At 44.5% G+C, this 20377-nt stretch overlaps 1 protein-coding gene across 1 annotated transcript in view; it reads right to left on the reverse strand.

Moving 5' to 3' along the window:
• Positions 1-20377, reverse strand: part of FAM83B (family with sequence similarity 83 member B) — a 127205-nt gene that overhangs the window by 9138 nt on the left and 97690 nt on the right. Inside the window, exon 4 of the mRNA XM_029595697.1 lies at positions 8239-8363. Within this exon, the coding sequence (XP_029451557.1) occupies positions 8239-8363 (125 nt within the window). The remainder of the gene's footprint in view (positions 1-8238; positions 8364-20377) is intronic.

Genomic DNA, 20377 nt, shown 5'->3' on the forward strand with positions numbered 1-20377 from the left:
AAGTGTGGGAGCTTGCTGGGCAGACTGGATGGGCAGATTGGTCTTTTTCTGCCATCATTTCTATGTTTCTATGTTTCTATATTACTATAAAATATATTTTTAATTGACTATTGTATGGTAAAAATTACTGCAACAGGAAGCATGTGAATTTTACATGATAAGACATTCATTGTCTGATAATGTTAGACTACTGTTACGGTCTCGGGCCGTGCCCCGGGACCTGCACTCACCATGCGGCCCAGTCCGGCCGCAGGAACGCCGTCGCTTCGGCCTCCCAGGCCCAAGATGCGGCCCTCTGCGGCGTTCTCCCTGCGAGGGAAACGCCAACGCCGATCCATGGCTGGCACCGTCCCCTAGGCGCGCGCGCCGGGGCTGTCGATTTAAAGAAGCCAGCGCTGGAAAACATGGACAGCTCCTCTGCTGATGTCAGACACTGCTGGGTTATTTAAACCCGGCAGCTGCAGCAGTACCTCTCCTTGCAACGAGGTTCACACAGTTCCTCTGTGTCGCTAGTTGCTGCATTGGACTCTGGTTCATCTCTGCTGACTCCTGGCTTCTGATCTAGCTCCGTTCCTTGACTACATCTTCAGCTTCCGCCCCTGGCTTTGGTTTGTCTTCTGTCTTCTGAACCGGCTTCGTCTCCTGACTTCGTCTTCAGCTTTTGTCCCTGGCCTTGGTTTGGATCTCTGAGTTCTGGCTTCTGACCCGGCTTTGTTCCTGGATGCTGACTTTGGCTTCTTCCACCACCGCAGGTATCTGGTACTCGCTGGCCCAGAGGATTCTCCTAAGTCCCAGTGGCTCAGGCTCTCATGGGCTCCTCCCCAGGGAGCCGCAGGCTTCCAAGGGTGAAGACTTTCCCAGCCTCCTGGGCCCAGCCATCCTCTTCTTCCATCTCTCCATATGCTGCCTGGATCCTTGGTCGTTAAGGGTCCCGCCTAAGTCCAAGAGGTCCCGCCTAAGTCCAGGGCTCCTCCTGGGGGGACCTCGGGCTTCCAGTGATGAAGTATTCTCTAGAGCCTCTTCAGCGCCACCTCCAGGCTGTGACACTTCCTCTGGGGTTACACAGCATTCCATCCACAGTCTCAGCTGGCCCAAGGGTCCACAATCTTAACAGTTTGCAAGGCCATGGACCCAGCAGATCTTGCAGGCTTGAAAGCCATTCCGGGTATTGCCCAGAGGCTGCAACAGCAGCAAACTTGCCTCGACTGCCTGATGGCAACAGTGCAGGGACTAGCTGACCGCGTTGGTGGAGCCACTGCTTCCAGTTCCCTGGTACCTGGAGCTGGGACCAATAAGAACATAAGAACATAAGAAAATGCCATACTGGGTCAGACCAAGGGTCCATCAAGCCCAGCATCCTGTTTCCAACAGTGGCCAATCCAGGCCATAAGAACCTGGCAAGTACCCAAAAACTAAGTCTATTCCATGTTACCATTGCTAATGGCAGTGGCTATTCTCTAAGTGAACTTAATAGCAGGTAATGGACTTCTCCTCCAAGAACTTATCCAATCCTTTTTTAAACACAGCTATACTAACTGCACTAACCACATCCTCTGGCAACAAATTCCAGAGTTTAATTGTGCGTTTAGTAAAAAAGAACTTTCTCTGATTAGCAACACCCATACAAATGCCAGGACCCTCACGGTTTTCAGGGGACGCAAAGCTTTGCCGAGGGTTCCTGAACCAGTGCTATATTCGATTCAATCTCCTTCCAGTTCAGTTCCCGATGGACCGGGTCAAGATGAGCTATATTATCTCCCTGCTGGATGGGAGACCCTTGGCGTGGGCCTCCAACCTCTGGGAACGTCAGGACTCCCGCCTAGACAAACTGGTACAGTTCATCACCGCCTTTCAGCGGGTCTTCGTTGAGTCCTCCTGCAGATCTACGTCCACATCAGAACTGCTCCAGTGCATCAGGGTAACTGGCCTTTGGCTGAACATGCCATAGATTTCCAGACTCTTGCCGCTGAATTGAACTGGGGGAGAGATAGCCTGCATGGTATCTTTTTGGAAAGCCTCTCCCCAAGACTTTAGGATGAGTTGGCAGCCAGAGATCTCCCAGATGACTTGTACGATCTCATTGATTTAGCAGGCCACGTGGACCGCCGTATCCAATGCCGGTTCCTGGAGAGGAGGTCTGCTCACAGACCCGGGAGCTCTGGAACCACACCTTCCCGAAGCAGCCACTCCCCTTCTGCCTCTCCGGGGGTTCAAGATCCCGAAGCCATGCAGGTGGGCCGGGGGCCTATCTCTCAAGAAGAAAGGAGGAGACGTCAGTCCCTGGACCTGTGCCTGTATTGCGGGGGCAAGGGCCATTTCCTTACTTACTGTAGCAAGCATCCGGGAAATGCTCGGACCTAGGGACAGTTGGGGAGCTAACCCTAGGTCACACCACTTCTGCCTCCCCGTGCACCGTTCCGGTGACCTTACTCTTCCCCGAAGGAGAGTTCGATACGCTAGCCCTGATCGACTCCGGAGCCGGGGGGAACTTCATCCTCAAAGACTTGGTCCAGCAACTCCAGATTGGGGTTCAACCCCAACAATCCCCTCTCCGCATGTCTTCTATTCAGGGGAGACTTCTTCCAGGGACCATCACTACGTGTACCAGACCTCTCACGCTACGCACTGGAATCCTGCATTAGCAGGATATTTTGTTCCTCATCCTGGAAAAGTCCATGCATCCGGTCATCCTGGGGCTACCTTGGCTGCGGAAGCACTCACCTGTAATCGCATGGGATACCCTCCAGATGGCGTCCTGGGGTCCCTCCTGCTTTGACTCCTGTTTTGCCGCTGTCCCATGGCCACCAATACCTCTGTTGATGACTTCCTTTGCACTGCCTCCCCACTACCAGGACTACCGTGATGTCTTTTCTAAGGAAAAAGCTGGGATCCTCCCGGAGCATCACCCCTTCGACTGTGCGATCAACTTGCTCTCTGGTACCACATTGTCACAAGGGCGGGTATACCCCTTGCCCCTTCCCGAGACTCAGGCCATGTCTGTGTACATTCGGGAGGACCTGGACCGAGGGTTCATTCGACATTCCAAGTCCCCGGCTGAAGCAGGGTTCTTCTTTGTAGCGAAGAAGGATGGGTCCCTCCGACCTTGCATAGATTACCGTGGCTTGAACAGCATTACCTGGCAGGACCGGTATCCTCTGCCCTTGATCCCTGAACTTCTGTACAGACTACAGGGGGCCAAGGTGTTCACCAAGTTGGATCTTCGTGGGGTGTATAATCTAGTGAGAATCCAGCCAGGAGACGAATGGAAGACCGCTTTCAACACAAGGGATGGCCACTATGAATACCTGCTCATGCCCTTCGGTCTCTGCAATGCCCCTGCAGTGTTTCAGAAACTCATGAACGAGGTTCTATGAGAAATGTTGCATCCCTTGGTAATAGTTTACCTAGATTTATTTATTTTATTTATTTACCATTTTTCTATACCGAACTTCATGACAAGCTTCATATCAGGCCGGTTTACATCAAACTTGGGGGTTAACTGATGTGTTAACCCCCAAGTGTGTTAACATGTGTGTTAGTTGATGTGCTTATATACTCCCAGGACCTGCGGACACACCGCCACGATGTCCGTCGAGTATTACAGAAGCTACGAGATAATTGGCTTTACGCCAAGTTCGAGAAATGCTTATTCGAACAGGTATCATTATCCTTCCTTGGATACATCGTATCCCCCACAGGGTTCCATATGGACCCAGAGAAGGTCGCCGCCATCAAGAATTGGCCTCAGCCTGTGGGGGTCAAGGCGCTTCAGCGCTTTCTCAGGTTTGCCAACTTCTACCGGCAGTTTATCCCACACTATTCCCAGGTGGTGGCACCGCTGACGGCCCTCACCAGAAAGGGGGCAGATGCCAAGAACTGGACAACGATGGCCATAAGAGCCTTTCAGGAACTGAAGGATGTGTTTCTCCAGGACACATGTCTCCGGCACCCAGATCCTCAACGACAGTTCGTCGTGGAGGTCGACGCCTCTGACAATGCTGTCGGGGCCGACCTATGTCAACTATCCCCTGGAGGTAAACACCTGCCCTGCTCCTACTTTTCACGCAGATTCTTGCCTGCAGAAAAGAACTGCGGTATAGGGAATAAAGAATTGCTGGCCATCAAACTGGCATTCGAAGAGTGGCACCAGTGGTTGGAAGGGGCCCAGCACCCGGTGTTATGTACACAGATCATAAGAACCTAGAATACCTATGCTGCGCCCAGCGCCTTAATCCCCGGCAGGCCCGGTGGTCTCTCTTTTTTAGCCGCTTTGACTTCCTCCTCCGCTACTGGCTGGCAGATAAGAACATCCGGGCAGATGCCCTCTCCCATATAGCGGAGATGGAGGACACCCCTAGTCCACCACAGTACATCCTTGACCCGGCCAAAGTGCTCCTCACGGCCTCCGACATGGTCCTGATGGGGAAGACTGTGGTGCCCCTCTGACTGCGGAAGAAGGTCCTCTCCTGGGCCCATGACTCCCTGGGAGTAGCCAGGACCCAGGAGCTACTCTCTGAGTATTACTGGTGGCCTCAGTTTAAGAGGGATGTCTGTCTCTACGTTAACTCCTGCCCGACCTGCGCCCGACAGAAGACTCCCACCGGCCATCCCTGGGGTCTTCTCCAGTCTCTACCTGTGCCTACAGAACCATGGGCATAGGTTCTGTGGGCACAGGAACTTCATTGTAGATCTGCCTGCTTCAGAAGGGAAAACAGTGATCTGGGTTACTATAGACAGGTTCTCTAAGATGGCTCACTTTGTGCCCCTCGCTAAACTGCCCTCCGCACCTGAACTGGTGAACTTGTTTATGAAGCATATCTTTCGCCTTCATGGGCTCCCCCTCCACATCACCTCAGACAGGGGCTCCCAGTTTATGGCAAAGTATTGGAGGGCGCTCTGTGAAAAGTTTGGGGTCCAGCTAGACTTCGCTACCGCCTTCCATCCCCAAGCCAACAGCCAAGTAGAACGCATGAACCGGACCTTGAAGTCGTTCCTCTGTTCCTTCGTAGGAGACCTGCAAAATGACTGGGTGGCCCTGCTCCCATGGGCAGAGTACTCTTACAATCACCACAAGCATTCCGCCACCGGAAGGTCCCCCTTTTACATGGTCTATGGCAGATGTCTACCGCCTCCTTTGCCACTACCATTAGAAGTGCAGTCTCCAGCCGTACAGATTACCGCCCGACAGTTGCACCAGATCTGGAAATCCACTCAGGAGAGACTCCAGCCCACGGTGGTTATTATGAAAAAAGTTGCGGACCGCTTGCGATGGCCGGCTCCAGTGTTCCTTCCCGGGGAGAAGGTGTGGTTAAGCACCAAACACTTTTGCTTACGGCTTCCTTCGATTCGTTTGGCCCCAAGGTACATTGGCCCCTTCACTGTCAAAGATAGGATAGGGGCAGTCTCCTACCGCCTCCGTCTCCCGCACATGCTCAGAGTCCAAAATGTCTTCCACGTTTCCCTGTTGAAGCCTCTGGTTCTCTCTCCCTTCCACAAGATGTGGCCTGCACCAGCCACTCCTGAGGCACAGGAAGACACCGTCTATCAGGTTAAAGAGGTAGTTGACATACGGTTCCGCCTCAGGCACTGGGAAGTACATTCTCTCTTGGGAAGGCTATGGCCCCGAAGAGAATTCCTGGGAGCCAGCCGCCAACATCTTGGACAAAGGCCTTCTCCACCAGTTTCATCTGGATCATCCAGGTAAACCCAAGCCTCCAGGGAGGGGGCGTAGGAGGGGGGGCACTGTTATGGTCCTGGGCCATGCCCCGGGACCTGCACTCACCATGCAGCCCGGTCCGGCTGCAGGAACGCCATTGCTTCGGCCTCCCAGTCCTGAGATGCGGCCCTCCGCGGTGTTCTCCCTGCGAGGGAGACACCGATGCTGATCCACGGCTGGCCCTGCCCCCTAGGCTGACGTCAGATGCTGCCGGGTTATTTAAACCCAGCAGCTGCAGCAGTACCTCGCCTTGCAACGAGGTTCACATAGTTCCTCTGTGTCTCTAGTTGCTACGTTGGACTCCGGTTCATCTCTGCTGATTCCTGGCTTCTGATCTGGCTCCATTCCTTGACTATGGTACTTGCCAGGTTCTTATGGCCTAGATTGGCCACTGTTGGAAACAGGATGCTGGGCTTGATGGACCCTTGGTCTGACCCAGTATGGCATTTTCTTATGTTCTTACGACTTCAGTTTCTGCCCCTGGCTTTGGTTTGTCTTCTGTCTTCTGGCTTCTGACACAGCTTCGTCTCCTGACTTCATCTTCAGCTTTTGTCCCTAGCCTTGGTTTGGATCTCTGACTTCTGGCTTCTGAGCCGGCTTCATTCCTGGATGCTGACTTCAGCTTCTTCTACCACCGCAGGTATCCGGTACTCGCTGGCCCAGAGGATTTTCCTAAGTCCCAGCGGCTCGGGCTCTCACGGGCTCCTCCCGGGGCAGCTGCGAGCTTCAGAGGGTGAAGACTCTCCCAGTCTCCTGGGCCCAGCCGTCCTGTTCTTCCATCTCTCCGGACGCTGCCTGGATCCTTGGTCACATAGGGTCCCGCCTAAGTCCAAGAGGCCCGGGTCCCTATGGGCTCCTCCTGGGGGGACCTCGGGCTTCCAGTGGTGAAGTCTTCTCCAGAGCCTCTTCAGCGCCGCCTCCCGGCTGTGATGCTTCCTGTGGGGTTCCACAGTATTCCATCCACCGTCTCAGCCGGCCCAAGGGTCCACAATCTTAACAACTAGTAAAGAATGGTGCTGAGGAATGGACATAAGTGATAGTTAACCAATAAAATGATCATATATATCTGGAAACAGAAAGAAAAGCCATGAAAGGTAACCTAAAATCCTCATTTCATTTTCAAAATAATATTTATGAACCTTTTATTAAACAGAACACTAGATATAATTTCATTTCAAGAATACTGTAACTCTGTTGCACGTTTATAAGATTTCCAAGTTTCCAACTAATGCAATTATTTTGGGGGTAATTTTCAAAAGCATTTCTATACTTGTGGAAATGACTGTTTATAAAATTATCTGGGGTTTGTGTATATAAACTTATGTGATTATGTCATATTCACATTTAAGTTTCCCTGACTGCTCCAAGGCATTCCTGGGGACAGAGTTGGAGAGGGGTTTGAGCATATGCTGATAAAGAATGTATGTAAATTGGTGAGGAAAATATGTGCTGACATTTTAGCAGGTATAACTTGTGTGGGTATATTTGTAGGATAAATTATGCAAATAAATTCCCTTTAAAAAACTAATATAATTTATGCACTCATTTGTCATATGCTATGCTACAAAATTACCCTTCCTATGATTCATGAGCTGTTCATGTTGGGAGTGCAGAGGGGGGAGGGGGATAAAACTTCAAAGCAAATGTAAGACTTTCTATACAACAGAAGTTCCATACAACTAGGCACTTAGGCAATTCCAGTCCTGGAGCACCACAAGCAGGTCTAGTTTTCAGAATAGCCACAATGAATATGCATAAGCTACATTTGCTTTCAATACCTCCATTGTATGCAAATATATAACACGTATATTCACTGTGGATGTCAGAGAAATAGCTGTTCTAATGTACCAGGATAAGTTTATCCAGATAACTATAAAAGGGTATATTCAGAAGAACTTACTCAAATAAGTATTCTGCTGAACAGACAGTTAAAGTTAGCCAGGTGACTTTCCTGCTCACTGACCTGTTAAATATTAACCTCATTGTTTCCCAGCTTTATCCAAAATGTGTCCCTTGGAATGCTTCCCCTAAAAGCAGCTAAAAGTGCCCTTTTTTGAAATAGGGCACATGCTTTTACATACTTTGAGGTTGTGAGTTTTCAAGCAAGGCAATCTAGGAATGTTAATCCTTTTTAACGCAATCAAATTGCTTTGAAAGTTGTTTCCTCAAAGCCTTCAGGGATTTGCTTGCTTTTTATTTACATTTCATAAATGGAAAAGAAAGACAGAACTTCCCTTAACCAGTTGATAAGGCATAATCCTATTATTAAAGATCCATTCTAGTGTTGAGACACCTTCCATGCAAAACCATTAAGACTGGTATTATTCAAGCAGTCAATCGATTTGACTGGCTAAACATTAGGGAATGGTTTGAAAAAATTATACATAAAGAATATTTCCAGTGGATCTAAGGTTTATTTAAAATTAAGTTTTAAATCTTGAAGCAATGTTATGCAAAAGATATAATAATACAGTTTTAACTAGAACTGATCTATATATCTTAAATTGGTTGATTGATCTTACCTATATGTGCCAAACATGACTTTCTGACAATCAACTAGGAGAAATTTTTGTTCCATTTTTCCACAGAATTTTGCCCCTGATTTGGAAAAGTAATCTTGCCCTTTCACTGTGCGTACTCTGATATTCTGTTGTGGAAAGAAAAAACATATTTTAAGCATCTTGTCAACATTTTTGTAAACAGTTAAGTATTAATATGTATTGTGGATATAGGGTCCAATGCAATAAACTTTAACGTGCACATTAAAACCTTCTTGTCCAAGTTAAAAATGCAGGTACGCCTTATTGTGCTGGTTGAAAGAGTCAGAAAAAATATTAGAGTAAACATACAAATATATGTCTGTCCACTACATAAAAATTAAGGAACAACATATGCATATGAAGGATAAGCAAGCTTACTGCCACACTAATTAGTGAAAGATTACAAAATAGGTACTATTTAATGCCCACTAGGATCAATTATTAACTTACTAATGTGAACATGTTACTTAGTAAAGCCAAGCTAAATATTATACAAATATGCGGCCATATAACAAAATGGATGAGTAACTGGTGCCGTTTTGTTGATGTCAAAATAGGACCAGTCAGCATCATTTTTAAAGGGATGCCGTCAGGGCAAGAGCAACTGGAGAACAATTCTGCCTCTTTCTTCATAGAAGACCCTCACAGAAGTGGTAAGTGGGGATTGGGAGGTCCCTGGACTGGCTTATTTATGGGGGGCTGGAGAGGCCCAGCAAGGTCCTAGCTGGGCTTGTTTCAGTTCTGCCAAGCAGGCCCCTATCTCTGGCTTATTGAAAGAAGGTAGGGGATCAGAGGGGCCTGGGGAGGTCCTGGCTTATTAGTGAGGGGAGTACCAAGATCTGAGGAAGGAATGGGGAGCCCAGGGGGACCCCATTTTAAAAAATGGGGTCCCCCTGGGCTCCCGTTTTTTTCCATTTAAAAAATGTAATATTTTGGTCCAACAAATGAACCAAACTGAAATAAATGTTAAACAAACCAAAATGAAAATGTATTATGTGCACATCCCTACCTTTTGAGACTAACAAGTCAAAGTTGTGTGACACAAATAAAATCTCTTTCACCATCCCCTCATCTTTCCTCTGCTAGGTTATTCTATGTTTTGGATGGAGTAGAAAATGATACATCAAAGCTATAGAAAGCATCAAGGGTTAGTTGTGAAGGGAATATTTCTCCACACAAGGAGTGACAGCAAGGCACAGTTTGCAATATAAATGAGGGTCACACCAAAAACTTACAAAGCCCAAGTGGTCCTCTCTTAACCTTATCAAAAATACCAACAGAGGACACTGAATTTTCTTATGTACACTAATGTCCGGTATAACTGATTAGGCTATCCCATGTGTTGGTGATAGCCTTGTGCATATTAATAGCATTTTTAATTTTTTCAAATTTTTGTAATTTTTGTTTTATAATGCAATACAATCCTTCTTGTTATCCATTAGTGATTTTGCTTAACCAAAGCGTTTTTTAGGGTTATGTTAATATAGATATAATCAGCTCTCTCTTACGCGGTCTCCATCTCTGAAGTTATCATTTACTTAACTTATATTTAAGAGGAGATTGTCTTCTCTCTTGTAAAAACCATCTATTGTAACTGGAATGGAGCTGTCAGACGGACATTAGTGTACATAAGAAAATTCAGTGACCTCTGATTGTTGGTATTTTTGCAATATAAATGAGACAGCTTTCAGTTGTCTTCTATATACATCAGCATTCTTTAACTCTTCTAGACTATTCTCTGTAACTTTTTAGAAATGTGTTTTTCCACCAAAAAATTATAGATGTCTATTTTTTCATTAATCTTTTCACTTAATCTATTCATATGGAATAGATTCATGCAATTGCTGTTGAAGTAACTCATATAAAGTGTGTAGATAGGTGTTTTTTGGCTTTATATCATTAGTTAGAGCTGACATTGTAATTGGAGTTTGTTCAGTCTAATTTTCTATATCTAATTCCAGATCCTGATTATATCACCAAGGCAACTCGACATTATTTTAATAGGAATGGTGTGGCTCATGCATAATGAAGTTATTAGCCTAATTTCACTATGCATGAGAAACATCAATCCTATAAAATAGCATAGAGTTGCCTTGGTGATATCATCAGCATCTGGAATGCTAGTCAAGGAAGGAACCTATCTAAAAAGCCATCTAAATGGTATGTAGATATGTTTTTCTGAGGTAGTTAGGGCCTTTAAGTATATTTTTTAACATACAGTGTTTTTCCAATTAATTTAATTTACTGAACCAAACTAAGGACCTGATTCATCAACGTATTTTCTCATAAACAAAGAATGGGAGAAAAGCCTTAGTGAATCAGGCAGTAAATTAAAAACCATAATATTAAAACAAATATATGATTTGGAAACCAAGAATCATGTAATCAGGAATCACACCTGATTATGATCCATAGTTCAAAAATGTTGCATTGGTTTGTCTCTAACTAGGAATCCCAGCTATGCCCATATCATTGATTTATGTTTTCAGGATCTAGTTCCCAATTGACTGAGATGTCTTTTCAACATATTTTAATAGTTTTATGACCTACTTTGCAACTCAAAGGATTAATTAAAAGTTTTATCAGAAAACTGAATGCATTTATGCAAAAAATATCTGTTGAAAGTGCAGACTTACAATATCTTCTGAATACATAGGACTTAATTGCAGTAGAGATTTCAGACATTGTTTCTACTGTTCTGTATTCAGACAGAGCATTTTCTTTGCAGTACTTCAATTGGTAAAGTTGCTATCTGAAAACAACAATAGTTTATACTTTATAGTTTTGGTTTCAGATGAGCCAATTGAATGCGAACCCTGTGTTTGATGAAATTAACTTAATTCAATATGATCAAACTCCTCCGAAAAGTATCATTTTTATTTAGGACTTTGTTCTAGCCTACCAGAGCAGGGTGAGCAGAGACACACCGTTAAATAATAATCCAAGAGAAAGAGATGAGTTTCACCCAAATTGTAAGGTCCAGTTAGAGGATTTCAGCCAAAGTTTTTAATCTTATGATGCAAAGATTTCATTTTTATAATGTATATGTTGCTGTCTACATGGGAGAACTGAGCATTATAAGATTACATACTTTGGCTGAAATCTACTAACTGGAGTTTAGAATTTATGTGAAACACATCTTCTTCTCTTGCACTATGTTCTATGATATTTTACAAAACAAAACCAAAAAAGGTATTATAAACCCATTTCCATTATAGCAGGAATTGAGATAGAAAAGCTGTGGGACGGATTTTAAAAGGTTACGCGCGCCGGTCCTATTTTAAAAAGGCCCGGCGACGCGCATAAAGACCCAGGACGCATGTAAGTCCCGGGGCTTTACTAAAGGGGCGGTCCAGGGGCAGGGCGGGGGCAGGGCGTTCCGGGAGGTGGGGTGGGGCGGGGCCAGAGGTGGCCTGCTGGCACGCGCAACTTGCACCTTCCCAGAGGCAGGTGCAAAAGGTAAATAAAAAGTTGAGGGGGGTTAGAGTAGGGCTAGGGGGAGGAAAGGTTAGGGGAAGGGGTGGGAAGGTCAGATTAGGGGGAAGGGAAGTTCACTTCTAGGCCGCTCCGATTTCGGAGCGGCCTGGGAGGGAACGGGGGAAGGCAGCGCAGCTCAGTGCATGCAAGGTGCACAATTGTGCACCCCCTTGCGTGCACCGACCCTGGATTTTATAACTTGTGCGCGCCTGCGCACGCAAGTTATAAAATCAGGTGTACATGTTCGCGCCGGCTAGCGCACGCACATGTATGCCCACACGCACCTTTTTAAAATCTAGCCCTAAGGGTATAGCAAAGAAAGAGCTTTGTTTTCATTTTTTTAGTTTAGTAGTTTTCCTGGGAATATTAATAATGACTTTTCCACTGATTTTTCTCCTGCTTGTTATAGCAAAGTCATTGTTCCATTTTCTTTATAACATTGAAATTCCAAGATAAAAACTGAAAACAAACATCCTTACAAATAGGCAGTACATCAGCACAAGGGAAGGGGAAATTGCAGCATAATTTAAAATATGTGCAGAATCAGGAGCATAATCAGGAAATATTTTTTTCATGGAAAGGGCAGGTGATGGAGGCTAAAATGTTAGCAGATTTCAACAGATTATGAGATAAAGAGTCTTCTTAGCTACACAAAAGTGCAGAAGCACAACCTAATGATGTGTTTGAAATCTTTAAACTGCCCTGTTCTAACAACTGAATAATTAAGTGTGAATTTTAAAAGAGGGGCGCGCCAAAATCAGAAAATGTGCACTCATGTAGGCATGCATTCGTCCATCTGATTTTAAAAGCCGCCCACATAAGTGCACAAGTCCTGATGCCTCAATATCTCACATCGGACAAAAAAAGGGGTGGAATTTGGGTGTGATGTGAGCTGGACATGGATATTCTGGGGCGGAGCCAAGAGATGTGCATGCAAGTACCTACACGTCTGGGTCTGCGCTGAAGACCAGTACCACATAACTTTACTTCTGCTATGGAGGAGGTGTAACTCTTAATAAAACTATTTCCAGGCATCTGTGAGGGGTTTAAGGAGTCTGAGGAGACTGAGGAGACTGAGGAAGTGCAGGCTAAAGAACCAGGGGGGTTTGGAGGACCTAGACCTAGACTGGGTGAACTGGGAGATGAACTGGTGAAACTGGTCATAGCATGGACACGTGTCTCTTATAAAATTCTCTCACTTATGCAGCTCAAACCTAACTTACACTGCTGGGCATGCTCAAGCTTAAAATTAAGCGCACATAGACACGCACCTAGGCTATTTTATAACATGCACGTGTATGTGCATGCAAGATAACAACTGTCTCATCTCTGGCCGTGCACTGACATATATGTGCATCTGGTTGAAAATTACCATCTTACTGAAGTTGCCAGAATGAATTACACTTAAGTAATATGAAATTTTAGAAGTCCTAGTGGAATACAGGTAACCACTCAGCTAAGTACATCTGGCACACTGTGAAGGTAGAATCAACTAGCAGCTGGATCTGTCTGACAGTAATTAAAAGTCCTAATAAAAACACAGGCACACATATAGTCATACTTCTCTGGCAAGCTACATAGGGGACCTAGGAAGCCAGATGCGTGAGCAACAGTCAAGATAGTAGTGGTAATTATTGTTACAAAGCCTTATTGGAAAGATTGTGTGCTGAAAGAACCAAATGGGAGATCTTATATGATCAGCTGCCAAAGATAAAGAATACGGAGGTGAAAGATTTCTAAAAGTTACAAGTGTTCATGCTCTATGACTGGAAACTAGGAAATATCCTTAGCAGAGTGGGTAACAATAACTGGGCAGACTGGATAGACCATCATCTGCTGTAGAAACATAGAAACAATGGCAGAAAAAGACCGTATGGCCCATCCAGTCTGCCCATCCATCCAATTAATTTAGCATTATAATTCTCATTACTTCCTCAAAGGTGAATTTTAAAAGCCCCGTGCACGCCAAAACCAGGAGATACATGCCCAATTTGGGCTGGCACACCGAGCGGATTTTAAAAGCCACCCGGATATGTGTGTACTTGCCGCTGCATGCACAAATGAAAAATTCAAAAAAGGGGTGTGGTCTGGGTGGGGCATGGGCATTTCTGAAATTTAAATTAGCACTTAAATACTTACACGCATAGGCACACACCGGGGTCCCCGGCCGCATAACTTTACTTCTGCTGTGGATGATAAGTAAGTTGTAAAACTAAAAATTCTAGGCAGATCAGTGGGGTTTTTAAAGTTCAGTGCTAATAGTGGAGAAGGGACTTTGTTAAATTTGGGGGGGGGGGGGGGGGGGAGTTGGAAGACCTATCTCTTATCTGGGCAAACTGGAAATGAACTGGGAAAACTGGTAATGACATCGGTGTATTTTAAAATCCCCCACTTACCTGGCACAAGTGGCATTTGGTGCATAGGCATGTGTCCACTTAAAATTGTGCTTATATATGTGTGCATTCAGGCTATTTTATAACATGCCTGCATATATGTGCGTATGTTACAAAATGGCTGCATCCCTAGGCACAGGTTGACAAATGCGCACATGTGTGCCCTCGCACCAGTTTAAAAGTTTCCGACTAAGAGATTCCCTGCAATTATCCCATGCACTGTACAATCAATGCCATAGTTGCTTGCAGGCACAGGGAGTAGTGTGCATTTCATCAGTGAAATCTGGACCAGCATGAATGCTATGCACTCTTACCTTTCCCTGACAGCACACTGGTGGGACCTGGCAGAGGCAGGGGCTGGCAGCAGCTCTAGCAGGAATGGAGTGACAGGGTACAGGTGGGCTTTACTGCACATCTATTTGATATAAAGCCCTCATACATTATGCAATATTCTGTCAGCCATAAGAAAGATTCTGGCAGGTTGGAATCTAGACCAGAGGTGCAGAAATGTTTCAGATGGGATTTTTTGTGTCAGACTGTGGTACAAATATGGTAAAAGCAATGGCAACGGGGGCTTTCATGGTATCTATTGTGCTGCACATTTTCTGCACCTGCCAATAAGAGATGCTCTGAGGGCTAGGACCAAAGAACCATGGGAATGCATTGCTGATTGAGAGGTGCAGGAAAATAGCAGGGCATTTCCATTGAAGCATGAAGGTGGGACACTTTCTCCGTGAGAAGCAAGAAGATTCTGGGAAATCTCACAAGCATCTGATTCAAGATATTGGCACCCACAGGACTTACACCTATATGAGACTGCATAGGTTAGTTCAGTAGCATGCACCCCTTCATAATATATTTTTGGAAACAGAGATAGGTGTGGATCATCCCCTGGGGCATCATGATTGGGTAGTGATGAGGCAACTGGTACAATTCCTTAAGCCTTTGAAGGATTCAGTGGAGAATCTGAATTCCAGAAGTCTAGGTGGGGTCATCCCTACAGTAAATATTCTGGAGGAAAAGCTAGAGGGCTTTTGAGAGCAAGAGGGAATGTTACAAGACGTGTTGCAGTTAATGGACTCCTTGCAACTGCAGGTGCATGAGAGACTGAAGCATCTCACAGAAAACAATATACACATGCTTGCTACACTATGGGCTTATTGATCAAAAGCATTTACACCCTTAAAACTGGGTTTTATGTGTACTGTATAAACTTTTGAAAATTGCTTTGAAATGCCTTTGAACTAAAAATAGGTTTTATCTGCCTTAAGCTAAGATGTGAGAAGAGGAGCACTAGAGACAGAGGCACAATAGGGATGTAGCCCAGGAAAGAGTGGCCAGCTCAGAGAATAGTGTAAGCAGGAGTAGCACCCTGTCAGCTACCATTTCCTCCCTCATCTCAATATGTCAAAGCCACATTGCCCACAAAAGACCATCTCTCCTGACATAGGCCATAGCTAAAGCAGCTGGCAAGAGAGGTCCTCGGCCCACCCCAGCAAAGGAGAGATCCCAGCACAAATTTCTGTGACATGCTATCTCTCAGAGCCCTTCAAGGACTTGAACACAAATGCACTGTTATATTGGGCACATAAGTCCACAGTCTGGCCAGTCCTAGCCAAGGTGGCTCAGAGCTATCTTTCTTACCCACCAACCAGCAAGCCCCATTGAAACTGTCTTCTCAATGACAGGGGATATCTGAAACCTTATCAACAAGGCTGGTACCAGATTAATAGAAAATCAGGTCTTTTTTAAAAACAATCTGTCTTTGCTTGGGTTTCCAGAATTTCCATGCAAGTGGCTAAATGACTGAAAGCAACATGAATACCTTGCTATTGCTCTGCCTAACTGCCATGCACCACATGTACCACCTTAGGGATCTTGCTGCTACTGCTCAGCCTACCTGCCATGCCCCTCACCTTGGAAGTCATGCTATTAATATTCCTACCTGTCATGCCTATTACGTACCAGCATAGCAGTTTTGGTGCTTCTGTGCTGTTTTTTGTTTGGATCTTATCCTAGCTCTACAATTCTATTTGTTTGGTTGTTGGTTATACTGGTGTATTTTGTACCCAGAAAAAAAATTGAAAGCAAAAATATAAGTTTATCCTCCTACTCCATCTCTTTTCTGGTTATCTACCTTTACTGTTTTATTGTGTATGTCTCTAATATCCCAGTCTATGTTACAATTTCATCTTCTGTGCTCGCTCATCATACCCTGATTCTGACTACTATGATGCCTCCCCATCTGCAGAGCTCTGTTCAGAGCTATCTGAACTGTCTCCTCAATGGCCACACTGTCTTGCAGCCTCCGCTCCACCAGGAGTTATTTTTATTTATTTATTTATTTATTTATTTATTTATTTAAAGGTTTTTTATATACCGCGGAACATTTCAAACATCACCTCGGTTTACAATGAACAATAATTTAGCAACAGGCTTTACAATCAATTCAGAAAGAACAAGCATATATCAATAAACCAGGCAAAGAGTAAACATATAGTACAATTGTTCTCAGCAATCTTGACCTCCAGCCTTGCCAAACTCCTCTTCACTGCCTGCACCATACCCAAGCTGCAGATCTTAGTAACCTAGTCTTGCTACTTCACCCTTGCCTCTTCATGGAATCACTCTTGGCTCTTTGACCTGCCCTCTGATCGTTGCCTTGCCTTGTGGCCAACGGGTCTTCTTGCTCCTTAACTTGTGGCCTATCCTTGTGATCTCTGTGCCTTCTTGCTCCTTGCCTTGTAGTCCTCAAACCTTCTGCAATCTTGTACCCTGCCCTGTGGCCTCTGGGCTTGCTCCCACTTCTTAACCTTGCTCTGTGGCCTCATCTGGGCCTTGTCTTGCCCTGTGTCCTTTGGGCCTGACCTTATCTTGCTTCTTGCTCTGTGGACTCTCCAGGCCTCTCCTTGCTTACTGGCCTTTTGGCTTTATGTCTAGCTGCCTATGGACCTTCTATATTGCTGTCTTTGGGCCATTGTATTTTTTGTTCTGTGTTGTCTTGTCTAGTCCTTGTCCAGTCCTGTCCTTGTCTATCTTATTAAATCCTGCCCTGCCCAGTCCTAGCTTTAGTATGCTTTCCCTGTCTTGCCTATGTATTGTCTTGTCCCATCCTGTATCTAGTTCTAGTCCTTGCTCAGTTCCAGCTTGTTTGTATCTGTGTTCAGTCTCAGTGCCAGCTCTGTGTCCTGTCCCTATAGCTATTACTCAGGCACAGCCTTGCTCCAGACTATCCATCCTTTCCAAGCATTGCACCAGATTATCCAGGCTATCCAGCCTGCCCAACCTTGCTACCAGACTATCCAGCCTGCCAAGGCTATCCAGACTACCCAGCCTGTCAAAGCTTTGCTCCAGGATATCCAGCCTGCCCAGTCTTGTTCTAGACTTCCTGCCTATCCAGCCTTGATTCAGTCTGACCAGCCTTTCTCCTGACTGCATAGACTTACCATGATATACTGCCACAGCAAAGACCTACTGGACCCCAGTACCCAAGGGTTCAACTATCAGGAGACTGGACTGGATAGGTGGAAGACCAGCCCTTGTCCTGCCCATCATCCATCCTTGCAGTCTTGTACCTTTCCTGGGGTGATGTACCCCGAGTCCAGAAATTCTGACAGCCTAATTCTCCCATCCTTGTCCTTTCTTGGTTATACTGAGGTGATTTGTCTCCAACAAAGAACATGCACAGGAGAGTCCTTTTACATGACTTCAATGTAATAAAAGTTTCAAAAGGAAGAGAGAACTAGGAACACCAGAAAATCAAAGAAGGGAAGAGACTATGTTCAGCTACAGAAAATGAAAAAACCTTTCTTAATAAAGCAAACCTCCAAATTACCAGAAAATCCACATTGAGAAAAGACCATTACCATGTTCTAATTGTGACAAAAGATTAAATTATAAAGCAAATTTCACAAGAAACCCCAAATTCTACCCAGCAGCAAGATCAGGTTCAAGTAGGAAATTTAATAAAAGCTTATGTCATGAAAGGGAGGTTATCACAGATCATTCTCTTATACTAAATCTGACAAGTGGCAAGTGCTTCCACAGGAAGACAGACTTTTCTCATGCCACTCTGCCTTGCTGCTGTACCCCTTATCCTTCATCTTAAGAGTCCTTCTTCTACTCAACATTAGTACCATGCTCATACTTTGCAGCCTGAGTGTCTTGCTGCCACTCTCCCTTGCTGACATACCACTTGCCACTGTGAGAGGCTGCTTTGCCCTTCTCATGGTGCCTTGGTGTTTTGATGCCACGTCTTGTTCTGTTTTGTCCATTTATCACCATCTTGGGGGTTTTCCTGCCACCTTTTCTGCTTCGTTCCTCCTTCGTGGTGACTTAGGGTGTTGCTGCCACACTTAGTACCACTTTGCCTCTTGGGTTGCCTTTGAAGGTTCATACCATAGTAGCTGGTGCCCTCTTTTGGAATCTTGGGGTTTTCTTGCCACTTTTGCTGTTTCTTTGCTCCTCTGACTGTGCCTTGGAGAGCTCTTGCCACGGTTGATCCTTGGGCTCCTCATACCACTTTTGGTGCCACATTGACATAGTCTTGATTTCTAATGACGTCTATTCACCAATTGCATTAGAAATGATTAAAAAATTCCAATTTGGGAGCCCAAAATTGGCTGTGTTGTTTCCCCCTTTGTCTTTAAAAGAAAACAAAATGTAAATGAAACTAATGAAATTAAATTAATTTTTTCATTTTTATTTATTTATTTATTTATTTATTTATTTAAGGATTTTATATACCGGCAATCATGAGGACATATCTTGCTGGTTTACATGAAACGGGGTGCATTAAATACATCAAACTAAAACTGTGGTGATCGAAGGAAACAGTTACAATTAACAAGGGTCACAGAACTTGGAGAAGAAGGAAGAGATAGGAAAGAATAACTGGTTAGACAAAATACAAATTAAATTAATTAAATACTATGTACAAATGGTATTGTTAATGGTTGAATGTTTTGGGGAGTCCTTGGATTGAGTCCTTGGATTGTGTCATTAGATTGTGTCTGGGAAAGCTTGCTTGAATAACCAAGTCTTAAGTCCTTTCCTAAAAGTTAGGAGGCATGGTTCTAGTCTGAGATCTGTAGGAATGGAATTCCATAGAGAAGGGCCAGCTGTGGAGGTGGCCCGATCTCTGAGGGTAATGTGTCTGGTTGTTTTCGTGGGAGGAACTTGGAGGGCGCCTCTGTAAACTTCTCTGGTAGGTCTTGTCGAATTGTATGCTTGGAGGGGGATTTGAAGATCGAGGGAGATGCGTTGATGTATAGTTTTGAAGGTGACACACATGGCTTTATACATGATACGGAAGTATACGGGTAGCCAATGTAGCTCTTTCAGGATGGGAGTTATGTGGTCTCTCTTTTTTGCGCCTGTTAGTAGTCGGGCTGCTGAATTTTGAACCATCTGTAATGGTTTGGAATAGGATGAGGGCAGACCTAGCAATAGGGAATTGCAATAGTCTAATTTTGAGAAGATGACTGCTTGGATGATCGTTCTGAAGTCTTGAGCATGGAAGAGAGGTCTTATCCTTTTCAGGACATGGAGTTTATAGAAACAGTCTTTGGTTGTTTTGTTGATATGTGCTTTGAAGTTTAGCCGGTTGTCTATTATCACTCCTAAGTCTCTAACTTGTGAGGTAGGTAGGTTGGTAGGAAGAGAAGAGTTAGAGCTATTGTTCTCAGGAGAGATGAGTAGGATTTCTGTCTTGGAGGAGTTTAAGATGAGGTGAAGGCTGTTGAGTAGTTGTTTGATTTTCAGGTGGCATGATTCCCAGAAGTCAAGAGTTTTAGAGTATGTGTCTTTGATGGGGATGATGATTTGAATATCATTTGAAACTGATGAAACAAATTTAGGTATCCTAAGAAACAAATGAATGAACTGAACAAACATTTTTCCTCTGTATATTCTTATTTAATATTTACATTTTTCCTCTGTATATTCTTATTTAATATTTATATTCTTATTTAATATTTCCAGGTTGGAAAAGAATGTATATACAGTATAGGAAGGTGGCATTTTTTTTTATAGATAGAAAGTTTGTCCCTTCCTCTAAGTCAGATTTTTTTGAATGTTCTATTCAGAATCAAACTCCACAAATTGAACCTTATAGTGATAAGCCTTAGCAGATATAAAAGTGCTATATTTAAACCATGTTCATCTTTACTATAATTTACTTGCATTTCTGACCTTTTGAAATGTTCTCTGCAATTTCATAGTTTCTAAAACACATATTTTTTTGAAATGTA

This window comes from Rhinatrema bivittatum, chromosome 3 (genome assembly GCF_901001135.1).
Source record: "Rhinatrema bivittatum chromosome 3, aRhiBiv1.1, whole genome shotgun sequence".
Classification (NCBI taxonomy): domain Eukaryota; kingdom Metazoa; phylum Chordata; class Amphibia; order Gymnophiona; family Rhinatrematidae; genus Rhinatrema; species Rhinatrema bivittatum.